The sequence below is a fragment of the Centroberyx gerrardi genome, chromosome 3 (assembly GCF_048128805.1).
Source record: "Centroberyx gerrardi isolate f3 chromosome 3, fCenGer3.hap1.cur.20231027, whole genome shotgun sequence".
Classification (NCBI taxonomy): Eukaryota; Metazoa; Chordata; class Actinopteri; order Beryciformes; family Berycidae; genus Centroberyx; species Centroberyx gerrardi.
Window position 1 is genome coordinate 29209134 of NC_135999.1, and position 20391 is coordinate 29229524.

Consider the following 20391-nt stretch of genomic DNA (forward strand, 5'->3'; position numbering starts at 1 on the left):
TCTGTTTCTTGGTTTGTTTGACCTGTTTGTATTTTATTATTATTATTATTATTATTATTAATAATAATTACAAAAATATTCCAATTTCTCATTTCCAGCCGCTATGTTTGTCTACCCAAACATAAAGATTTGTTTACTTGTATGGGACATTTATTTTGAAAAACTCGCCGTACTGCATCATCAGGAGTCGACGTAGCTACCTCCTCTCTCTGCTTACTAGATGGAAGCCGGTGTTACTTCAAGGTTGCTTTGTCATAATAATTGCCTTGCATTAGTCAACTTGTTGAGTTATATTGAACACAAATGCATCTCGTTAGTGTTTTTTTCTGAACTGAGCAATAAACAGCTCGCCACTACCAGAGCAGCTAGCTAAACTGGTTGCTACTTCGCTAGCAAGCTAGCCAGATACTTTTGTTTACATAGTTTAGCCAGCTGGTTACTCCCAGTCGGAAAAACTTTCTGCTGTCTCTCATTTTACCACTTTAATTTTCAGCTAAGTGACTTGTTAGAGGTCATTGCTGAAACATATTAGAAAGGTTGAAGAAATTTAACACTAGCCAAATTCAAGTAACTGCCTGGTAGCTGTCAAGTTTGTTGATCCCAACCTCTTCATGGAAGGTGTGAAAGTCTGTTGTATTCACACATGTCTTTGGCTGTCTGGGTTCACCTGCTTACCACACAGCAAAACATTAAGTTTCCTTTAGTTACCTTTTAGCTTCACTGTTACTGATGTCTCAGCTCCAAAAGCAAACGCATACCTGAGTGAGATTTGCCACATTTCTGAGTGCTGACGACTAGAGGACTAACATACTCTCATCTCTCTCTAATGAACTCGTTAAAAACTTCATAGTACCTTTTCCATTTTTGCTCTGTAAGTGTTTTCTAGTGTGATGGCGGGCGAACAGGGAGAGGCATGAGGGACTTTGGCCCAGCAGAGTTGGTGGTGGGTCTCTGTCACACAGACGGACAGCAGCCGTTCCCTGTGTGGCAGAATGGGACCTTCAGCCCCTGCTTCAACCAGCTGGTCCTGGGAGCCGTGCCTCATGCTGCGATGGCTGTTTTCAGTGCCTGCTACCTAAGCATCCCAAGGTAGGTCATACCTGCTGGCAAAATGAATACTTCACTCCGACATCATCCACACCTGGTGTAAAAAGACAAGTGTAACTTCATTCAGTTTTGCTGTTAATCTCTGTGAAAACTCAACAGCAGTCCTACTCTTGCATCAACAGACTTTTCACTTCTGAACACAGCAGGCCTTATAATATCTGTCAATACTTTCTGATGTTTTAAACATTAGAAGACGATGGAATTCAAGCTCCAAGCGTATTCAAAAGAAGAGACATGCATGCCAAGTCTAATTTGCAACTGAAATATGTTTTATTTATAATATTTTTTACCCAAATATGTGGGATGTGATCAGGACACAAAAAACAGGAAAGCAGTCATCTCCCATTAAAGATTCCAGTTCAAATCCCCGGACCTACTGGGAAAATCTGGGCAGGAAAAGTGAATGAATGACTCGCCACTCCCTCAACAATTGACCGTTTGCAACAATTCTGTTGACTCCCGCCCCCCTTAGTTACCGTTGCTATGTCTGACTCTGACAAACTTTGAAGATGGATGCTACCATAGACGCTACAATCTGACTCTGTGGTTCCCCAAAAACACATTTTTACCTTGTCAGAGTCAAACCGCTGCAACAAAAGCTGTACTTTTGTACTTCTGAGCCAAACTCTCAGTGCGTGTCGGAGGCTCGTTTGGAACTGTCAGAATTGACGGAGCAACATGTCGGAGGAAGTAGACGGAAGCTAAGCACAGATTGGTGGATCGCTATGTCAATCATTATTTTTCAAATGGTCAATTACTGTCCAGGTGCCCTTGAGCAAGGCAAGTAACCCCCTAGTAACCCCCCAGTGCTTAGTGGCCAAGAGTAGAACTGGGCAGCTCAGGATGAATGCCTGTAACTGATGGAGTGTGAAATAGAGAAAAAAACAGCATACATGCTCACCAAATCTTTCTTGGTCAGTAAATGTATCTTTCATTTCTGCTCCTCAGATGCAGCCTCCTCCAGACTTCTCCTCCATGTGGTTGGAGGCTCAGGCTGGCCTCCGCCCTGCTGCTGGCGCTGCTCTTCACTGGAGATGTCGTCCTGGTGACCCTCCTCCACCCGGGGGACATGTACCTGGACATCCTGGCTGACGGCTGTGCCATCCTGGCCTGGCTGGTCCACTTCAGCGCCATGATCGTTCTCCAGCGGAGCGCCTTCAGAAGGACCAGAGGGCCTCCAGCGCTGCTTCTGCTGGTTCTCCTCTCTGTCCCAAACCTGGTCATCACCTTGACGTCTTACTGCTACAGTGAGGCGTATCTGAACCTGGCAGAGCCTCTCAGAGTGACGCGGTTTGCGCTCGCCTCGGCCCGGACACTCTCTCTTGTGGTTTACCTCCTGGCGTTTGCACTCCCCTGCATCGGTGATGCTAGTTACACCTTGTATATCAACGCTGTGGACGGATCACCCCTCATTCCGGAGAGTGCTTACCCAGATACAGGTGAGATGGTGGCTGAGGACGGGAGCGGCTGTGTCTCCCGGCTCTTCTACCTGTGGCTGAACCCTCTCCTGCGGCGAGGGCAGCGTGGAGAACTGGACAGGCCGTGCGACGTCTATCACCTTCCTCGGAAACTGCGCACTAGTGTGATTTGTCGGTACTTCCACCAGTGCTGGGAGGCCAGCCAGCAGGGGGCAGCGGCCCGAAACCGGCAGGATCAGTGGCCCAGGCCGGTCAGCAGAAATCTGCTGAATGGCACCTGGAGTTCACGCTACCAGGAGGAACCGTTGGAGCTGGACAGCGAGGTGGGACTGCTGAGGGTGCTGCACAAGGCGTTCGGGCTGCGGTACTACATGCTGGGCTTGCTGAAGCTGGTGGGCAACATGCTGGGCTTTGCTGGTCCGCTGCTCCTCAGCAGCCTGGTGGCCTTCATGGAGGAGGAGGGAGCCCCTGTCAGCTGGGGCGCCTGGTGCGCCCTGGGGCTCTTTGCCAGCAGCCTGCTCTCGGCCATCCTGCAAAACATCTTCGTCTTCGAGGTTTCCAAGGTGGCGCTGTCGGCGCGCGCTGCTCTCGTCTCGGCTATTTACGGCAAAGCGCTGCGGGTCAGCGGCAGCAGCCTGGCCCGCTTCACCCTGGGAGAGGTGGTGAACTTCATGAGTACGGACTCCGACCGCGTGGTCAACTTCTTCAGAAGTTTCCACGAGCTGTGGAGCCTGCCCTTCCAGTTCTCTATTGCCCTCTACCTGCTGTACCTGCAGGTGGGCGTGGCTTTCCTGGGAGGCCTGGGCGTGGCCCTGCTGCTGGTGCCGCTCAACAAGGTCCTCGCTTCCCGTATCCTTGACAACAACAAACACATGCTCAGGTACAAGGACAGCCGTGTTAAGGTGAGACCTGTTTGGATTGCTGTTACAAATGCTGTAGTGGTAATATTGGTGGTAGTAGTATTATGTAATTGATTCCATTGTGGGAAATTCCTTTATCACTTACATACCACAAGTGATGCCGTTTAGAAATAACACTATTGTACCCATAACCCCAGCAAAGAATGCCCTCAAGGGTTTTATGGCTTTTATACAACAGTTGCAAAAGCATGAGTATTGTCTAATAAAACAGGAGAACACCTAACTAACTAGCTCCCTGGTAAGAGTTGCAGTAGCAACTAATAAATCACAGGTGGCTGAGCTTTAAGGGATTTATCACAGAGCACGTCTTTGACCAATCTGATTGCTTAGCTAAATTTACCTGGTGTACGATACACAGACCAAAGCACAACAAGGAAATTGCTCACATAGGCTGAACAAAATATATCAGTAACACACAGAAACGTACAGTAAATTAAGATCAGTATCTATGCTACTGGGAGACTTGCCAGCATGCTTCAGTACTGATGTCTGGAAACATTAGTGTGAGTTTTCTTGTACTTGTAGTTTTTAAAGGAGTTACCAATCCACATAGAAACAGGAATCCTCACATTGTGTATTGATGCAGTATTTGCCCATTCACCACAGAGACGGGCTGGGCGATGTGGACAAAACTAATATCACGATAATCATAAAGTATTTCAACATCGATATACAGTATAATGATATCTGTTAGCATATGCAGAATCACATTAATCAAATTGATGTTTATTGCATTGAACAGCATGGTAATAGAAAGTACAATAAAAGTGCAATTTTCAGGTGATATTCCCTCATTTGTTTCAGATCTCATTTTTAATAAGTATTTGCTTTTTATCATTAGTTTAGACTATAGAATTGTGTATCACGATAACTTGATATCCTTATTTCATCACAATATGACTCTATTGAAAGATGATAAATGTAAATATTGCCCAGCTCTACCACAGTGCCAAGAAGTGACTGAGATTCAGGTTATTCTCTTATAATTTTCCGTCTTCCCCCTCACAGCTGATGACGGAGATCCTCTTCGGGATCCGCGTCATCAAGTTCTACAACTGGGAGCCTCACTTTACTCAGAAGGTCGCCGACTGTCGCGGGCGAGAGCTGTCCCACCTGAAGGCCATCAAGTACCTGGACGCGGTGTGTGTGTACACCTGGGCCGCTCTGCCTGTGGTCATCTCCATCCTCACCTTCGTCACATACGTGCTGCTGGGAAACCAACTGACTGCAGCCAAGGTAGGGAAGCCGGGCCGGTGAGCCCGCCGGTCTCCCTTGGTGTCCAATGCATGTTTTGTAATAATAATAATTAGGGCTGAACAATTAATCGAAATTGTATCGAAATCGCAATATGGCCTACTGCAATTTTCAAATCGCAGGAGGCGCAATATTTGTTAAAGGCGAAATGTGCGTCAAAATACCATTTTAAATTAAATATTGTCGTGCTGCAGAGATGTCCTGGCCTACACATCATATTCTACAGACTTAAGAAAACATCTTTGTTTGGTACAGATCCCCGCAAAAATCACACCATAATCATTTTAATACGTTTTTCAATGAAAATGAGAATAATGATGTAAAAATGATCATTCCCTCTAATATCGCAAATCATATCGCAATTTCAATATTAGTCAAAATAATCGCAAGTAGATATTTTTTCAAAATCGTTCAGCCCTAATAATAATTATAGTTTCTTATAATCTCATAATCTTTCTCATAATCTGTGCTGTTTTCATATAAATAAATGTCTCTCTGGCTCTTTCTCAATATGCATTCTTGTGTCCTCCACGGTGCGTTTTACATAATATCTAACTGCTGAATCATGATTCCAAAACAAAACAACGAGAGGACAGAGGGCGGATAAAGATCCCCGAAGTTTACTTGCCAGTTAAGGATGTAGACTTGACCGACGAGAATGAATGGAAAGCACCAAGATTCATTGCGAGAAAGACGCAGCTGGGAAAATGAACAGCTGTGTGTCTTAATTAATCATGCGCACGACATGAAGCACTCAGTCCATCTCAAAAACTAGATGTTCAACAAAGTGTCACTTGTCTATTTGGTGCATTTCTACAGACTATGCAACTCTAACCCTGACCTGATTTCTAACATTAACCCCGACCCTAAAATCACTCCTGGCCCAGATACTGAATATCTGTAGACTTTGCACACAATTATGAGAATCACTTGAAACCTTTTGTGACACATTACACTTGATAGGAAGTTGAGTATCTACATTGGATTATCCAAATACAGTGTGACCCATGGTTGGCCACCACTGCTCCATACCATGTAAACAAAAAGTAGCCAAAACCAAGAACCAAAAAAAAAACAGTAACCAAACAAAAAGTGACCATGTACAATACAAAATGAAGACATCAAGCCTTGCGGACTGTTCATAATTCAATAAAAATACAAAGTTACCACTGAAAACTAATCTCACAGAAACGGTGCAAGATCTTCTGCTCTCCCCTGAATGAAGGAATAAAATGTAAAGAAGGAACATGCAACCTGTTTTTTTTTTTAGAGCGGACCATAGTATCTGTATTGATTCAGACACAGAGGTGAAGCTCCCTCTCCCCTGCAGGTGTTCACCACCCTGGCTCTGGTGGGAATGTTGATCCTGCCGCTGAACTGCTTCCCCTGGGTGCTCAACGGCATCCTGGAGGCCAAGGTGTCTCTGGAGCGCATCCAGCGCTTCCTCCAGCTAGCCAACCAGGACCTCAACGCATACTACAGCCTGGGTAGGCTGCCGGGTGTGTGTGTGTGTGTAGGTGTGTGTGTAGGTGTGTGTGTGTGTTTAAAAGGCGCTGGAAAAGCGTATACATATATCAAGGTCCCCACGGGTCCTTGAAATCCTTGAAAGTTTGTGAATTTGAGAAAAAAAATCAAGGCCTTGAAAGTTTTTGAAAATAGACATAAATAGACATGGGTCATTGAAAGTGCTTGAATTTATATATTTTGTGCAAGAATAGAAATTGAATTTCTTTGTAATTGTTGTCTGTGAGCTTCTGTAAAGCCTGCTAGTTCTCATTATAAAAATTCTCAGTGTTGTAACAGTAATTAACCTTGATCCGTGTCTCAAACTATGCCGTGTTGGGTCCTTGAATTTGATGGAATTGGGCCTGGAAAGTCCTTGAAAAGTCCTTGAATTTGACGTTTAAGAAGGTGTGGGAACCCTGATATATTATACATCTCCCCTTATTGACTAAATTGGATGTAATATATAATCAATAAGGATCTTAGTTTTCATCTTTCCTCATTTGGTCAGTCTGTTACAAGGAAACAGCAGGTTTTCTGAAAGTTTTAACACTCACTGTATTTATAAAACCATTACATGTACACATGAAGTAGCACAATATTTTGGTATGAAAAAAAGAGAAAAAAAAAAGTTCTTCTCATCTGCCCTTTTTATTTCTTGCTTTGAATGATTCATGGATCTGCATAACCAAAGTTATATTAAATGCTGTTAAATTAAAGGGGCATTAAGTAATCTATGACGGCAGCTATCGCCTATTGGCAACCAATAGGAAATGCAACATATTGACAGAACTTCTCTTTCACAAGTCTAACCCCAACCCACCTCCCTGTCCCCTTGAATTACATTGGCTTGTAATAGACACAAACAATAAAGTCACATTCTCACAATAGAGACCATATCAACCTCCCACAGATATATTGTGGTCGTTTTGTCCTATGGGGCAGTAAAAACCTTACTTATTACCCCTTTAACAGTTATCATATAAGTCAGTCATGTTTTCATTGCGTTGAGAAACCTGTCTCTGTCCACAGTGTCTCCTGAAGACCTTCAGACGTCCGTCCTGTTGAGCCAGGGCTCGTTCTCCTGGCAGGGGTCCGACGGCCCGGACCGGCCCGCAGAGGGGGAGACAGAGACCGGAGCTGCTAAAGGGAGTCTGCTGCTGCACAGTCTCAACCTCAACATAACTAAGGTACAGTATATGCTGTGAAGTACATATATTCACTGTTTTTGATGCTTTGATGCTCTCTTTTCTGTTATTCATGCACTGCTGCTAGAGAAAATATGAAATTAAAACACTGTAATTTAGCCCAAATTCCCTCTGAAACAAAAAAGTGTCATCCTGCTGTTTAGAGTGAATGTTTTTACTATGATAAAGAATCCAAACAAAAACATTTTTAGCACTGTGACCTGTATTAGAGACACAACTGGGACCAAAAAACTAAAAATATCCCCTAGCAACACCGCCACATACAGAGGAAACGCTGCAAACTGTCATCTGTCTATGACATGAGCACAAGATTAAGGGGATGCCTCGAAATTATGAATTTTAAATCTTCTATTTTCCCTTCACAAAGCATCTGTCATATTACGAGGAAATATGTTTCAGCATTTTTCCTTCAGCTTTACAAATGTTAACAAGGCTTTTGTCAGTTAACCAAAGTGTCAGTAAAGAGACTTTTTAAGTGCCTGATGTGTTTTGAACTCACTGAACTGGGCCAATAAGCATTCCTATATACTGTACAAATGCCTAATGAATAAAAAGCAACAACCTAAAATTTGAAATTCAATGGTATCTCTTCAACATAATTGGAGTCAAATTAAATCATTCATCAGATGATAAAGATGTATTCAAGGTTGTGAAAGCTAAACTATGAGTTGAGATTTGAAACTGAGATTTCACAGCCTTGATTACATTTTTGTTTTTCATTTTCTGATGACAGCTGTTTCTTTTTATTTGTTTTTTTTATATATATATGTGTTTATTGATTTTTGATTCAGAAAACATTATGATTGCGTCGAAGCAACACGCATCAACAAAAACAACAATTAAAAGAGGGACAAAATCAAAACAAAACAGAACATCTCGGCTCACAGACTCACACATTCAAACAGGCAAGTGACTCAGGAATTACATAAAATAAAAATAATAAATAGCAGGTATCACACAGGTCCATACTACATAAACCCTCTTGTAAGAGTAGCAGAGATATCTAAACCAATATATGACATAAAAGGCTCCCATGTTCTACGAAATACATTGTCTTTGCGATGTAACATGCATGTCAAATAGTCCAATGATACATATTCAAGTATGATCTTATGCCAATATGTTTTAGATGGAACTTTGTCTGTTATCCAGTTCAAAAGAATGCATTTTCTTGCACAGAATGTTAGCATTTTGTAGAGTTTCCCTTTATATTTATCAGTAATAAAGCCATTCGGTATCCCAAGTAACATGCATAGTGGATCACACTCTATAGTAATAGATAGGATCTTATTAATTTCCCGCGACAGCTGTTTTTAATGTCGGAGATTACCATCAGCTTCCACCTCCAGGTCAGAAGGTAACTGTTGACTCCTTGTGTGTTTCAGGGTTCTCTTGTTGTTGTGGTGGGGAAGGTCGGCTGTGGGAAGAGTTCCTTACTGGCCGCTCTCACCGGGGAACTCAACAGGTACAACAGGCACTTCTGAAACTTTACTCAAAATTTGCTTCGATCGCTTCCATCTTCTTTCCCTCCTTCCACCATCTGCTGCCAGAAACTCTTTCAGCTTTAGCTCCGTCTGCTCTGGAAGAACAGAACCTCTTCCTGATTTGTGCCGTAAAGCGATCCAGCAGATTTAGATGTAAAATACAGTGTAGAGGCCGGTAGAGGCTGACAGTTTTTTTGAAGATGGTCTTGTTTGTTTTTGGTAATCATACTAATATCTGAAAATTAATGTGGTGATGATTTATTGATGTTAAAATACCACATGTAGCACTTTAACAGGCAGTCGAAGTTGATCAGACCTCATTCCTCTGTCCTCATGAAACACATCGGATCCAAGATTCTTCCCTTTTGAACTTTTCTTTGATGTCGTGTTCAGAGGAGATGAAAGAAGACGTGCGGATTATTGAGATTCCTCCTTGGTCTCCTTCCTGTCCGCAGGCTCGGGGGTGCGGTGTTCGTTGAGGGCAGAGATGGCGGCTTCGGTCTGGCGTCCCAGGAGCCGTGGATCCAGCACGCCACGGTGCGGGACAACGTCCTGTTTGGCAGGGAGTACGACCAAACCTTCTACCAGGCGGTGATCGAGGCCTGCGCACTCTCTGACGACCTCAACGTACGATCCATACAAACACACGTCTATCTGCTTTCCTGTCTTATAATTCTTATATACAGTATATGTCTATATATTACTGTGCTTACTGTGTCATATGTTAATATGTCGGGTGACTGTACAGGGAGGCACATTAAGTGTTTATATCTATCTTTTAGAATTTGCTTTATTGTAATTTCCTTCATATAGACAAAACCACAGTTTCTTATGGAGTTAAATCTGTTAATTAATGGAGTTAATCCTCGCTTCCTCTCGCTCTTTCAGTCCTCACTTGAGTGTAGCAAGAAAACAGCAAGTTGTTAACACTGCAGTGCTATTTTGGGCTTCATGTCACAAAGGAAAATTGAACATTTTTGAATTGATATCTAACCAGGTAGCAGAGTGCCTTTGCATACAGTTGGCATGGTTATAACATGTTCTGAATAATATTCGCCTATAGTGTTTCAGTTGCTTTTGTCATTCTAAAATGTGAAATATTGGTAAATGAGTTCCAGCGGCCTCACTGCAGCCTCCTGTGTTTATTCAGGTTCTGCCGAACGGCGACAGGACAGAAGTGGGCGAGAACGGAGTGACTCTGAGCGGAGGACAGAAGGCCCGGCTGGCCTTGGCCAGAGCCGTTTACATGGTCAGTCTTCTGTCTGAGTCTAGGGAGCTTTACCAACCAAACACTTGCAGGAGCCGACTGATAAAGGATTTTTGAATTTGATTCCAGTATGTATTACTGGGGAGGAAAATTAATGATATCCAGTATTTCTGTTGATAGGTCATTACATGAAATCTAGACATTTCCTTGGAAAATAACCCCTCAAATTTGGCTTGAGGCAGCTCGTACTGACCAGTAAAATTGATTCTTATTTAATATAAATCATAATCATGTGCTTTGAAACATACATATATACACTTATTTTCTTCTTCTTTCAAAGATCTACTGTAAGTGTGATCTTACAGTACACTTGATCTACATAATTACATATTCACAGAAGTTATTGTGCCAAAATGTCAAGTTTGGTACAAAATGCTGATACTGATATAACTACAAAAGGCCAATATTGGCCTTTATATCTGTGCAGTGATACATCAGTCAGGGGCTCAATTTTTTTTTTATGAAGACATGAAGTCAGCAAGGTGGATTAGTTGTTCTAGAGACTGAGCTGTAACTGGAAGGTCACAGGTTTGATCCCCACAACAGTCACATGTCCTGTCAACCTGTTCACTTTAGTTATATGCCTAAAATTTTAAATGTAAAAAAATGCCCTTGCTCAAATAGAATGAAACCAGAAAAGCATTTCTTTATCTTCTGTAAGTATAACATTTGATGTCATCTCTGTCTTCCTTCTATTTTCCGGCCGAACACGATCACCCAAGGAGAAAGACATCTACCTCCTGGATGATCCGCTGGCAGCGGTTGATACCGACGTGGCTCACCACCTGATGCAGAAATGCATCATGGGAATCCTCAGGGGAAAGACCAGAATCCTTTGCACACACCGTATAGAGTTTGTGGACAGAGCTGACATGGTGGTGCTCATGGACAATGGAACAATCATCAGAACAGGTAGCAAAGATGGGCTTCGAAAGGTTGTAATGTTACATGTGGCCACTGGAATTAGGTTCAGATGTTTCCATGGCCTTTGTGTGGAAGATGCTGACTAGATCAGACCTGGGTGAAGGAGCATTTGCAGATAATTCTTTCAAAATGGGTTTGTTTTAAACTACATTAAGTACTAGGGATGGGACAATATATTGAAATTCAATTTATCGCAATACAGAAATGTGACAATATGTATCGTGACAACAACACTGAAATTATATTATTTTCACTTTGTAAAGACCTTTTTAACTTATTTTTTTTATTTACCAGGACAATCAGGACAGTTTGGACAGTACGACATAAGCTGTCAATCACAGATTAGTATACAAAATTGACTTTAATATAGCCTAAACTTTCTGGCACTCATTTGCTTTTTCCTTTTTTTTTTATTGAGTCTCTGTTACTCTTTAAAGCACTTTGAGTTACACATTCGTATGAAAGGTGTAAAGTTTTATTATTATTAATGTTATTAAACAGGCACACCGGCAGAAATCTTTCCTTTGGTAGAGGCGGTGCCTAAAAAGCGGAAGAACGACCACAACATGAAAGAGAAAGGTATCTTAACTCTGAGTCATAACTGCCGGACTAAAACAGTAGAGATGTACCAATTCTACTTTTTCAATGTATTGATTCCAAATACTAAAGTTGAATTATTGGTTGATACCAACTATTGATCTAATTCATCACTTTTACTGAAAGTGTAGATTTGGACCATTCATTTGGAGCCATTGAACTAAAATAACTGAGATGTAATGACTTTTTCTCCATTTCTCCATAGTTGTGAAAAAGACAGAAAATCAAGAGTCTTTGCTTTAATTTACACATGGCTCTTGAAAAAATTATTGTGGGGAATTATTGGGGAAATACAATACCTTCTTTCAGTCTGGTGTTGGTATTGACATTGTAGGAAAGTCTGACAAACATTGTTCGATTTGAACCAGGTGGTGTGGAGCAGGAGGAGGAGCCGGGTTCGTCCAATGAGCTGTGTGTAGAGGAGGACGCTGACCTGTCGGGGGCGGAGCAGAAGCAGGCGGGGGGGCTCGCCTGGAGGGTTTACCACACCTACTGGGTGGCTGTGGGCAGAGCGCTGGCTGTCTCCATCCTGATGTCTCTCCTCCTCATGCAAGGTTTGGATCCACCGCTCAGCATTTCATCATCATCTGTCTTCCACTGGACGCCTCCATCCATCCAGAGTGCCTAAGGCTTCGTTCACACTGTAGCTGAAAGTCACAATTCTGATTATTTTCCCCCTTACATCTGCTGATTTTAATCAGTGTGAACGGAAAAAGCTACATGGAGGCGCATTTTGTTTGATTCTGATCTGGAACACATGAGGTACAAAATCGGATCCCAAGGCATGAGACCTACATGCAACTCGTATTTGAACGCTTCAGAGGTGTGACCAAGTCAGCTTCGCTCGAGTCCCAAGTCAGTCTCAAGTCTTGAGGCTCAAGTCTAAATGTAGATTACTACAAACAAAAGGACAGTCCAGGCACTCCAAATATAAAAATATAACCACAAGGAAGAAAATACTTAAAAAGCCTTTATTGTAGTGGTTAAATCATTTAAAAAAGCCAACATGTTTCGACCACTGTAGGTCTTCTTCAGGGCTTTAAACACAGACAACACGGGTGTGGCCTCACCTATATAATAGCAACAGCCAATGGGAGGCAGTCACATGACCCGGATAATAACATGACAGGTGAAACAAATTGAAAATAATGAAAAAAATATATAAATAAAACGAAATAACATGAGATGAGCTTACACAGAAATATAACATGTACATCATAAACAGGAAATAGGTACCCATATATAAGTTTTTAATAGGCTGTGAGAAAAAAATAATAATAATCTAAATGTAGATTACCAAGTCAAGTCCAAGTCAAGTCCATGTCATTAATGTCAAGTCTCAAGTCTAAATGTAGAACAGCAAGTCAAGTCAGAACAAATCAAGAGTCCAGTATCAATTTAATATCTTAAAGAAAACGAAATATCTAGGACTTTTCAATGCAATATGGTTTTAATAGGATAAAAACTTGGTAAGAGCATCATGAGTTTGATTTCTATAATCAGTTTCAACTTCAATAAATTCAATCATTCCATACAAATTCAGAAAACAGAATTAAAATTCAGTCGTCTGCTGGAACAAATCTCATCACTTTCAATCTAAGTCATTTACACAAACACAAGATCTCAAGTCAAGACTTTAGAAACCTTTTCAAGTCATCAAAGCACAAGTCAAAGTCAAGTCCCAAGTCACCAGAACCCAAGTCAAGTCAAGTCTCAAGTCTTCTCCTCATGCATCAAGTCAAGTCTCAAGCAATTAAAACTGTGACTCGAGTCCCCACCTCTGGAACGCTCTAACCACCAGGCTGCCCTCCTGCTTTATCTACTATATGCAGGGTGCACAGACTGAAGTCAAGCTTTTTTTCACACTTCACAATATAACATCTAATAAGGCAGAGAAATAATCTTAGATGGGTTTTACTGTTTTAAATCCAAGTAGGGTGGAGCTTACCAGTTTTGGCAAACCAACAAACTGCTGTCGTGTTTCTGTCTGATTCAGCCTCTAAGAACGTGTCCGACTGGTGGCTGTCCCACTGGATCTCGGAGCTGAAAAACAACGGTTCCACCTGGACAAACGGTTCCTCCCCCGCTGCCTACAGCTCACCCCACCTGCTGCTCTTCTCACCTGGAGGACTAATGTGAGTTGATGGATCAATAAGGGTTATAATTGATTGATATCATGTTTGATGTTAAAGAACCCGGCAATGCGTAGGTTGAATGGCATCAACCCAAACCAGCACATTATATATTCACTATATGATATTACGGCATTATAAAAAATAATATCAAAATGGAAACTGTTCTGAACGGATATCAGAAAGATTCGTGAATGCCTGAATTTTCCTTGATTTGTTCTTCAGGACATTTTAAAAATCAAATGTGTGCATACCCTTACAAGCCCCAGTGGGATTTCTTGTATTAGTAGTGCTACAGTAGTATTGGATGACATTTTGGTATAAAAAGTGGCATCAAAAATTTATTGTTAGAAGGAATCATTGCTACGATTTATGAGGATGATTACCTTTTCCATATTGAGATTACACAAGTATATTTAGTATTTATGTTACATTGAATTATGTTACGTTTCACTGTCTTTATGCAACCTTTTAACTAAAATCCTAATAAAACTTTCATGTGTACCCACCCAGGTCTGCTGTGTCCTCGGTGCAGTCGTCCTCTTTAGGCAACATGAGCTCGGAGGTGAAGTTCTACCTGACGGTGTACGGCTCCGTCGCCGCGGCCAACACCGTCTTCACCGCCGTCCGAGCCTTCCTCTTCGCCTACGGAGCCATCTGCGCCGCCACAGTCATCCACAACAGACTGCTGGACAGGATCCTTAAGGTGCGCGTCATCTGAGCGACTGTCTGGCTCTCTGGCAGAACCCAACAGACTGAGTGTGTTTTCAGATTTGGCAGCAGCAGTTGAAAGGTTAGAAGAGCGGGCTGGTGACTGAAAGGTTGTCAGTATGAAACCTCTGACTAGCTGGGAAAATCTGGGTGGAGGATGTGTGAAGCTCTTCCCTTAACTGCTGCAGTCAATGTGCCGTTGAGCAAGGCACCTACTGCCCAAACTGCCCCCCTGGAGCTGCTCAGCATGCAGAAGTAGAAGACTGTGGGTGTATTTGGTGTTTCCATGGTGGTCATGTGATGGAGGGAGTAGCTGGGAAAACAGCATGCATGCTCAGCAAAACCTGTTAAGGTTAAAGGGTAAAAAAAAAAAAAGTTTATTTGGTAAAGATCTTGTAAAAGGCCTTAGTAAAGCTCAAAGGTCAAAATAATTGATTTGGGCTCTCTAATACAGTGGTTCTCAACCTAGGGGTTGGAACCGCCCAAGGGGTTGTGAGCTAATTTTGGAGGGTCACAAGATGATTTATGGGATAGGAAAAAAACATATTTCTACTATACACATTTATTATCATGCCAATTTTGTATGACTTTTCTCTCATTTTTGCTTTTTTCATTGTGAAATACTCCTTATAAATCAAATGAAATAACCTGGAAAAGGGAAAAACATTTTTTGGTTGAGCTCACTGTATATGCAGCCGGTAATGGGGGTTGCGAGGAGGCTTTGCTTTGTTTTAAGGGGTCATGAGCCAAAAAGGTTGAGAACCACTGCTCTAATTTGTTTGTCTCATGTTTGGTTCAGCACTTTGGCAAAGATTCAGTTTGGCAAAGATACTTATCCTAGTTATTAGTTTGTGAGTTTGTGATGTCTTCTGCTAAAAACCATGTATTTAAGCAATAAGCCGTGAAAGGCTGCGCTGTACAGTGAATTTTAGAACAGCTGAGAGGAGTTGATATTCTGGTCTCTCCTAGTCCTGGGACTTGCCATGTTGTTTGGTGCTGCTGTCACCAAATTATCTTGCTGGCTTTCCTCCAGGTTTCTTGTTCTGTGCTGCTCTTGTTGCAACGTGTGACATCAGATACGCGTCACATGGGGAGTGATGGGGAAAAAAAGCATGTGAACAGACCGGATTCCATGTGGTTTATCGCTATTCATCTGACTCATATCGGATAGGCCTAAAAATCGGACGTGAGCCGCCCGTCTGAACACAGCCTCAGTGTCTTTTTATTTACAATACTGGTCGGAGGGAGTAGCTGCCGGTGAAGGACGGTAAAACACTTTGACCCCCGGCAGCTGCTCTGCTCTGCCACAGTTTGGTGCTGTGGGAAGCTGAGCCGCTCCACAGGACCGACTGGGAGCAGCAGCCTTTATCAAGGTCACTTTTCTGGTAGTTGTTAAAGTGCTGGTGAACTTTGGTAGTACCTTGGGTTGTGTCTCTTCCTCCATGATAAAACCCCCGAAATCGGTGATTCTCTGTTATCTGTTGCTCCGGTAGAGGAGACTGGAGAATTGTGTTTTTTTTTCTCTCTCCATTCACTGCCATTGTATGGAGGAGCAGTCTGAAAATCACACTTCTAGCACATAAAGGACATAAAGGCTTTCTTTATCTTTATAAAACCTTTCAGTTTGAACAAGTGTAACACCGAAATTCTTCTGACCGGATTCGGTGTTACACTTGTTGGTTTAATAACATAAAGAAAGTGATTCAGTTAAAGAAATTCAGCAGAATGACTAGTTTTTTTAATATATTGTCAGTATCTGCATTCCTTTATGTGCTAGAAGTGTGATTTTCAGACTGTTCCTCCATACAATGGCAGTGAATGGTGAGAGAAAAAAACCCCACAATTCTCCAGTCTCCTCTACCGGAGCAACAGATAACAGAATCACTGATTTTGGGGTTTTATCATGGAGGAAGAGACACAACCCAAGGTACTACCAAAGTTCAGCATCACTTTAAGTCTATCCGTCCTCTTCTTCTTCACTTCTCTTCCTCGCCCCTCAGGCCACGATGACCTTCTTCGACACGACCCCCCTGGGCCGCGTCCTCAACCGCTTCTCCTCGGACCTGTACAGCGTGGACGACAGCCTGCCGTTCGTCCTCAACATCCTGCTGGCCAACGTCTTCGGCCTGCTGGGCATGCTGGTGGTGATGAGCTACGGCCTGCCCTGGGTCCTAGTGCCCCTGCTGCCCCTGGGCCTGCTCTACCACCGCACGCAGCTCTTCTACCGGCACACGTCCCGGGAGCTGAAGCGCCTGTGCAGCCTCACCCTGTCGCCCGTCTACTCCCACTTCTCGGAGACGCTGAGCGGGCTCGGCACCGTCCGGGCCAGCCGCAGCTCCGCCAGGTCAGAGACAGGCTGTTTTATATCGTTTGTAGGGATGGGGTGAGAGAGTGAACCCACACAAGCTCAGTTTACCCACCTTTTTATTTGTGGAAGAGAGTTTACCCACCTGACATACACTGCCCATCAAAAGTTTGGGGAGGTTTTGAAAATGTTTAATAAATAAGTGTGTCGGCTTACATTTCTGGCTTTCAAAACTCACTTTCTGGCTTGTAGTCTGTTTTGGACCCAGAGACTTGTTTAGGAGGAGAGAAGTTCTATCGATGTTGTTGCAATTCCTACTGATCGCCAGTAGAGTTCGATAAAGTTCATAGATTACTTAATGCCCCTTTAGTGTTTTGCTGAAAGTATAGTTGATTTACTGGCAGCTGTTTGCCTTATGCCGATCGCCAACTGCAGGTCATAGTTTACCCACCCTTTTATTTACAAGCTTGGATGCTTTGACCCTTGTGCTCCCTGGTATTGGTTGATAGTAATATTGGTGATATATGGATTGAGGCTTATTCTGCTGCTACCCTCATTGTCAGTTGTTAGAGATAAAATGTCACTAAAATGTAAATGTAAATGCAGAGTTGGAATGTGCATCACAACGCAGCTAGTAGCTTCATTATTTTTTGGCATGGTGGAAAGCTGTGGAGTAAGTTTCCTCAACCAGGGCAAGTAGTAAAGGTTCCTGTTACCTGTCTGGAATATCAGTCTGCTTCAAAAAAGTGAGTAAAAATGTGGAGAGGAGAAAGTGAAAGACTGACACTCTCCCTTCCCTCAGCAACTACTGTCAAGGTGCTCTTTAGTGAGGCACTGATGCCCCAGGTTAAAGGTTATAAAAGTAGTTCCAAGTTCATATTTCATATTAACCCAACTCAGTACTGACGCCCTGTACTGGACTACTCAGGAGCATGGTTGCTGGCATGGTACTTTGCCTATTGCCACTGATGGGCAGTGTATGGACAGTGTGCGCCAAAGCTTATAAGCAGCCATCTGCTGCTCAGAACCCGATGTACCAAGCCATGTGTGTGTGAGCCTGGTGGCATTTCACTGTCAGCCTCACACTGAGACGCAAACAGACTTGTAATGACGATGCCACCTCGCTCTCTTCTTTCCCACTGACAGGCATCAGGGAACGGGATTGTTAGAAAATTATCTAAATGAAATAAAAGATTTATTAGTAGTTGCACTTCACCGTGTCTCATAAATCAGGGCAAGAAAGGGACGTTTTTGTCCACCGGCCACAGTGACTGGTAGTTTCCTAAATTATGCCGCCACTGTCACAGTTTCACCAGAAAAACTGCTTTAGAAAAGAAACTCCAAATATTGGTTGGTTTCCTGCCGATGTGGCTGGTACAACAGACTAACCTACCAGCCACAGTCCAGATTTTCCTGCATTTTGCTGGTGGCTGGTGGTAATTTCTTATAATGCTGTAAATAAAGTAAAGTGAATCTCGTCTTAAATGTCTGTTGCATCTGAAAACCCTACCTCTATGTGCTGAATAAGCCTTAGAGGCATAAAAGCCACTCATGGCTTGAGTGCAGCTGTGGACAGAGTAGTGATATATAGTGTATACACTTGCAAAATGTAGTTTTGCATCGTACCTTTGCATTGTATCTGATGGCTGCTGGTGTTGTTGGTGCTGGTGTTTCTCAAAATTAAACATGTTGGAATTGTTTTTCCATCTTCCTTTCCCTCCTTCCACCATCTGCTGCCAGAAACTCTTTCAGCTTTAGCTCCGTTTGCTCTGGAAGAACAGAACCTCTTCCTGTTTTGTGCCGTAAAGCGATCCAGCAGATTTCCCTCCAGATCCACCAGGTGGAGAAACTATGGAGGACGCAGAGTAGAGGCTGATAGAGGCTGACAGGCTGCTCAGAGATGGTCTTGTTTATTTACAGTAACTGTAGGAATCCCTCAAAATGAATGTAGTAATGATGTATTGATGTTAAAATGTAACACTGCATACTGTGTTGTCCCAGGTTTGAGGAGGAGAACGCGAGGCGTCTGGAGCAGAACCAGCGCTGCCTGTTCCTCAGCAACGCCGCCATGCAGTGGCTGGACATCCGCCTGCAGATGATTGGTGTCGCCGTGGTGACGGGCATCGGGGTGATCGCCGTCATCCAGCACCAGTTTCATTCCATTGATCCAGGTGAGTCAACAAATGAGGTCGCTAGGAGTGTGTCAGTATGTGAAGAGTTTCATTCCAGAATAAGGTGTCCTGCTCCAGAACATTTAGCCTTGGACACTGATTGAACCTGTGACCTTCCAAATGCGGGACAGTCTCTCTAACAACTTGTAAGCATGCCTGTGTGTTGCTGTCCATGTCGTCCCTGCCAGGTCTGGTGGGTCTGTCTCTGTCCTACGCTCTGTCCATCACCGGCCTGCTTTCTGGCCTCATATTCAGCTTTACCCAGACAGAGATGCAGCTGGTGAGTGTGGAGCGAGCTGAGGAATACTCCACCGGCCTGCCCACCGAGCCACAGCACCAGAACACACAGGTCAGACACAAACTGATCTCTCATCAGTCCCGCTATTGCTATATTCTCGTTAAAGTCTTATTGAGTTTCCCTGTTGAAAAATCCATCCTTGGATCCTCTTAGACTGTTACATATCATCAATCTGTGATGATCAATGTATTCCAGGAGTTATTTTGTGATGAAGTTGTGATGTGCTTTTTTGGTGAACCCACTTTCCCTCGACCTGTCTTGTCTACATCAGTTAGTGGTTTCCTACATGTATATTTCCCAGAATGCCTTTTGACAACCCTCAGAGAAGGGACATGAACTTTGTTTCAGAAAAGGGCTCTAAAAATAAAATTATTATTATTATTAGCACTGAAACGATTAGATGATCAATCAGTCGATCGTCATTTATCAAGCAAAACCACCATTTGTTGCAAGATTTGCTCGCTTTTCTCCATTTCATATCATTATAAAATTAATTATTTGGGGTTTTTGTGGCTGCTGGTCAGACTAAGTAAGCAATTTTAAGAATCATGTTGGGCTCTGGTAACTTTGGAATTTGTCATTATTTTGGACATTTTCTAGACTAAATGATTAATTGAAAAAACAATCAATAGAAAATGCTCATTATTATTATCTCTGTTTTTGACACTAGCTGTCCCCGACGTGGCCGGAGCAGGGCTGGCTGGAGTTCCGCGGGGCGGTGCTGGCCTACAGGGATGGTCTCCCCAACGCCCTGGACGGGGTGAGCCTGGTGGTGCGGCCCGGGGAGAAGGTGGGCATCGTGGGGCGCACGGGCTCCGGCAAGTCCACCCTGTTCCTGGCTCTGTTCCGCATGGTGGAGCTGAACCAGGGCCAGATCCTCGTAGACGGGCTGGACATCAGCACCGTGGGCCTGGCTCAGCTCAGGTAGGCCGGAGGTGGTGCTGGGGACGGAGGAGGATGAGATGATAATCTGAAAAACAGGCACATAGTGGGAGATTCAGGGTGTCTGCAGCTCCTGAAAATTACTGCAAATATCTTGAATACAGTTAAGTTTTGCATTTTAGGTCTTAAGTTCAGTTTTAGAGATCTTAA

At 43.2% G+C, this 20391-nt stretch overlaps 1 protein-coding gene across 1 annotated transcript in view; it reads left to right on the forward strand.

The window, feature by feature from the left end:
- Positions 1–209: 209 nt before the first annotated feature.
- abcc10 (ATP-binding cassette, sub-family C (CFTR/MRP), member 10) overlaps positions 210–20391 on the forward strand; it is a 30442-nt gene continuing 10260 nt past the window's right edge. Inside the window, exons 1-18 of the mRNA XM_071909015.2 lie at positions 210–243; positions 877–1089; positions 2056–3427; positions 4454–4681; positions 6030–6186; positions 7235–7392; positions 8796–8875; positions 9350–9521; positions 10045–10143; positions 10884–11073; positions 11587–11664; positions 12051–12236; positions 13679–13817; positions 14328–14520; positions 16526–16869; positions 18832–19001; positions 19190–19350; positions 19970–20223. Of these exons, the coding sequence (XP_071765116.1) occupies positions 914–1089; positions 2056–3427; positions 4454–4681; positions 6030–6186; positions 7235–7392; positions 8796–8875; positions 9350–9521; positions 10045–10143; positions 10884–11073; positions 11587–11664; positions 12051–12236; positions 13679–13817; positions 14328–14520; positions 16526–16869; positions 18832–19001; positions 19190–19350; positions 19970–20223 (4157 nt within the window). The 5' untranslated portion in view covers positions 210–243; positions 877–913. The remainder of the gene's footprint in view (positions 244–876; positions 1090–2055; positions 3428–4453; positions 4682–6029; positions 6187–7234; positions 7393–8795; positions 8876–9349; positions 9522–10044; positions 10144–10883; positions 11074–11586; positions 11665–12050; positions 12237–13678; positions 13818–14327; positions 14521–16525; positions 16870–18831; positions 19002–19189; positions 19351–19969; positions 20224–20391) is intronic.